The 4,935-nt window shown below is 37.0% G+C and overlaps 1 protein-coding gene across 1 annotated transcript in view; it reads right to left on the reverse strand.

The window, feature by feature from the left end:
• Positions 1-14: 14 nt before the first annotated feature.
• The window catches only part of LOC116348569 (obscurin-like), a gene marked incomplete at both ends in the record, with an annotated part of 5,952 nt that continues 1,031 nt past the window's right edge, over positions 15-4,935 (reverse strand). Inside the window, 3 exons of the mRNA XM_031779601.1 lie at positions 15-283; positions 361-642; positions 1,203-4,929. Of these exons, the coding sequence (XP_031635461.1) occupies positions 15-283; positions 361-642; positions 1,203-4,929 (4,278 nt within the window). The remainder of the gene's footprint in view (positions 284-360; positions 643-1,202; positions 4,930-4,935) is intronic.

The following is a 4,935-nucleotide window of genomic DNA, read 5'->3' on the forward strand; positions in this document are numbered from 1 at the left end:
AAAAACAAACATACCAAAAGTGTATAACTGCCAGTATCACAATGACGACCAGCAGGGAAATACAAATAGTATTTAACTTTTTTCAGTCCATGCTCAAGTTCTTTAACTTCTTGCTTAAACTGAACGTCCAATGATTCTTCGAATTTTTCACCATATTTTAGCCATGTTATTTCCGGTAACGGATCAGCTGTAATGATAGCAGCAAGCTCAACTGGCGCATTCTTAAGAGATTGAACGTCTTTCAATGGTTCAATTAAAATTGGTTTACGATACTCAGCAACAGCTGCAATAGAGAAGAATTCTCATTTTATCTTCATGATAATTTATTATATTATTCAAGTTAATAAAAAAAACACTTACGCATCACGCTCAAATCGCATTGTTTGGATAGTTCGCCAAGTTTATTCTTTACCACTACTTTAAATGTTCCAGCATCTGTAAGTTTAACATCGGCAATTGATAATTTATATCGTAGTCCGTCTTCAGTAATGGTGTAATGATCGTTGGACTTAAGTGGTTTGTCATTGAGCGTCCATTCAACATCTAGTTTGGGTATGCCTTGAGCAATTATTTCAAATGAAACTGGTGTCGATTCGTATACACTTTGATCTTTAAGGTCATTGGCGAGTATTTCTGGTAAAGCTAAATATTTGCGTTTCAAAATGAAAATAATGAAAATCATTGTTAACTTATATATTTACGTCATATTTGTTATAAAGTGATATTAATTGGCTTCAGCAAATATTTATAGCAAATATTAAAACAAATCCATATTTACAGATTCAACCTTAGTCCTTAAAGTACTTACAGCCTTTGAAATACTACACACGCGAACAGTAACGGCCATTCCGTTAAGAGCAAGCACAAAATATAAATAAACATAATTTGGTTAGTATCAAACACCGTATAAATATTTTTTCATTTAAAAAAACTATTATAGTCATCTAATTGCTTGCTATTTACGATAATCATTTTTATGTGTTTTACAATATTTAGTAAAGTGAATATGGTTTTGGGTAAGATTGAGAATGATCGATGATATGATTTTGAATAATCTTTGCGCCTTTGGCCATTACTTAGAAAAAATTAGAAAAATAATAAAATTTTGCGCTGTAAATTAACCGCTCATTGATTTTTGAAAGCCAAAATCTTTAAGCCAGAAGCAAACGCCGCCTCGCAAGAGACAATTTTTTGCAATATACCTTCAGTATCAGAATCATTTCGAGCGGCCAATAAATTGTCGTAATTTTTTTCTTCGGGTAGTACTGAGACACTTAATTCACCACAACTTTCGGCACTGCCATGTTCGTTGATAGCAACCACCTTGAAGTTACCCTGATCGCTAGGGCAAACTTCGTGCAAAATAAGATAAGCGGTTCCATCAGGGTTCAATGATATGCGGGCTACACCATTTTTACTCTGTATTTCTTTGTCATTTCGGTACCATTTGAGATCTGGATTACCAGTAACCTTTACATTAAATTTAGCAGGAAAACCCTCATAAATTTGTAAATTACTTAATTCTTCCACAAAAGTTGGTTTTTCAGTGCGTATTGTTCGTTTGCTAGTATTTGGTGATACTAAGAGATTTGCATCTGATGATGCCTTTCCGTACTTATTCGTTGCTACTATTCTAATTCTGTTTTTGCCAATGTCGTCTGGAGACACACTATCTACTGTCAAAATACATGTACCGTTCGGCAATTGATCAATTTTAATGTAATCACTTGGTTGAATAATTTGTTCATTCCAAAACCATTCGATTTGTGTTTGGGGAGAGCCATTAATTAGAACCGCCTCAAACTTTGCTGTATCACCTTCAATCAGATATTGATCCTTTAGTGCAGATAAGAAAACTGGTTTCGATAAAACTGAAAGTGATCCTTCGCTTGCTGTAGTTCCCGATTGGTTGCTGGCTATGACTCGATATTCTCCAGCATCAGTAAATGTAGCTTCACTAATAGTAAGACCAACAGAACCATCTGGATTCTCGGAAATCTTAATGCGTCCCTTCTCGGGTAAAATTTCTTTGCCGTTGTGCAACCATTTTAAAGTAGGTTTTGGCACACCAGTAACAAAAACAGAAAATAACATTGTTGAGCCAATATCCACTTCGGCATCTTCAAGACCTTCTTCGAAATCTGGTTTTTCACCGTGCTGAAGAATGATATTACTTTTCGTTGAAACAGAAACTAATGCTTTCGATAGATCAGAGCCGTGCTCATTAATTGATTCGACAGCATATTCACCGCTATCACTGATGGCAGCCTTTGGAATTTCAAGTGAATATAAGCCATCTGGTCCTTGGGATATTTTTACAAAACGTCCATCTGGTACGATTTCACTTCCATTGAGGTACCACCTAACATCAGCACTTGGATAGGCTTTGATCTTAACTGATAGAACAATTGGTGAACCTTCGACCGTATCAACATCTTTCAAACCATCCACAATTTTTGGCTTCGAAAGAACTGTCAGAATAGCATTAGTAGTAGCCGTTCCATGTGAATTGTATGCAATTATTCGATATTCGCCAGCATCATTTTGAGATACATTGGCAATTGACAATGTACAAGTTCCATCTTGATCTTCTTTAATGCTTATTTCATTTGGTATATTTTCAAATTCTTTGCCATTGTGGAGAAATTTTAGTGTTGGCTGAGGGCTTCCAGCAACTTTGATGTCAAATTTAATCGGTTGATCTATTTCAACGCTACGATTATATAATCCACTAATGAATGCTGGCATATTTTCTTTATCATTTGAAATAACTGAAACAAATGCATTTGATGATGTTGTACCGAAATCGTTTTTTAAGACAATACGGTATTCACCACCATCATCTATTGTTGCTTCATTGATGTTCAGAGCAGCAATACCATTATCTTCTGTTAAAGTTTTATGTTGATCATCTGGTGTAATTTCTTGGCCATTGTGATACCAATTAATTGTTGGCTGTGGTGTTCCTTCGAATTTTATATCCAAAGCCAAAGTTGAATTTTGTTGAACTTCCAGATCTTTTAAATCTCCGGTAATTGATGGTTTTGCGACCACTGATAGCATTGCTTTTGAAGAACAAGAACCAAATTTATTGGTTGCAATCACTTGATATTGACCAGCATTTTCTGTCGTAACAGCATTTAAATAAAATACGGTAGTTCCGTCTGGATTCTCGGTTATACGTACCACACCACGTTGTGGAACAATCGGTTTATTTTTGTGAAGCCATTTCAACGTTGCTTCCGGTTTGGCAGCAATTTCAATCTCAAATCTAGCTGACGAACCCAAATGAGCCTGAGTATCTTCTAGCGGAACAATGAAAACTGGTGCTTCACCACGCTCTTCTTGTGGCTTTGGTGTTACTGATAAATGAGCCTGAGTCGTTTTCTTGCCGGCAACGTTTTTCGACGAAATTTCAACCCGATAATCACCGGCGTTACTCAATTTGGCCTCATTAATTGTCAATGTAGCCGTTCCATCTGGCGATTGTGTTACAACGATTGAATTTCCATCTGGAATTATATCTTCACCATCATGGGTCCATTTGAGTGTTGGTTCGGGATATGCTTCAAATCGAAGTTCAAACTTAATTTGTGAATTTTCTTCAACCTCAATATCCTTCAAACCCTTGATAATATCAGGTTTTGCAAATACATTTACTGTTCCAACTGATTCTACTGATCCAAAATTATTGGTTGCCACGACTGTGTATTTTCCAGATGTTTTTGGTGACACATCGTTCATAGCCAGTGTATGTGTTCCATCTGGATACTCTGATAATCGGATGTATCCGATCTGTGGTACTACAACTTCACCGTTGTGTAACCATTTGATTTTGGGTTCGGGAATTCCGCTAATCTGAACGCTCAGCTTAACAAGTGACCCGATCTCAGCATTAATGTCTTCCAAACATTTTAAAAATTCTGGTGCTTGACCTTTTTGTTTATCTTTCACAATTGAAACAGCAGCACTTGATGTTAGCGAACCGTACGCGTTCGTTGCAATTAGACTATATTCGCCAGCATCTGAAAGTTCTGCGTCATTTATTTTCAGTGTATGCGTTGTATCCGAATCGGAGACCAATTGATATCTCTCTCCATTGGTATTTATTGGTTTGCCATTGTGCAGCCATTGCAATTCTATTTGAGGCTTACCAGTAACTTCAACGGTCAATTCAATTGGTTCCCCTTCTTTTACGCGTTGGTCTGATAAATGAGATTGGAATGTCGGACGTACATCACGTTTTGAAACAACAGACAGTTTCGCACATGATTCAACAGTTCCAGCGCTGTTTTGCGCAACAACTCGATAGTCGCCATGATCAACTTTTGACACTTTTGGTATAGTCAAAGTTGCAATTCCATTTGAATTGTAATTGATTTTGGTGTAGTATCCATCGGATGTAATTTTACGCGAATTTTGGAAAAATTCGAGATTTGGGCGTGGATTCCCGATGACCTTTATTTCAAATTTAGCTTCCAAACCCTCCACAACTTCAATATCTTCCAATGCCTTTTCAAATTTAGGTTTCACAAGGACAGTTAACTCGGCTTCCGATTCCACAACTCCGTATTTATTCGAAGCGCATACTTTATATGTTCCCGAGTTGTAGGCCGTAACACTTCCTATGGCAAGTGCTGCCGTTCCATCTGTGTTTTTAACCAAAGTGATATTGTCATCATCTGAGTCTATTTCCTCATCGTTATGGTACCACTGAAGCCGTGGTTTGGGGTGTCCGGAAACTTTGACTTCAAAAGACACTGGAGAATTTTCAGGTGCGGCGCAAGAAATTAATTTCTTCGAAAATGATGGTTTAGATTCTGAATCGAGCACTTGAACATTAGCTTTGGAAGATGCTTCGCCATGTTCATTTTTGGCATATACCTTATACACAGAACTATCCGTAACTTGAGCGTTCTCGATCTTCAACTCAAC

This window comes from Contarinia nasturtii, unplaced genomic scaffold (assembly GCF_009176525.2).
Source record: "Contarinia nasturtii isolate CC-2019 unplaced genomic scaffold, AAFC_CNas_1.1 Cnas_scaffold_2528, whole genome shotgun sequence".
Taxonomy (NCBI): Eukaryota; Metazoa; Arthropoda; class Insecta; order Diptera; family Cecidomyiidae; genus Contarinia; species Contarinia nasturtii.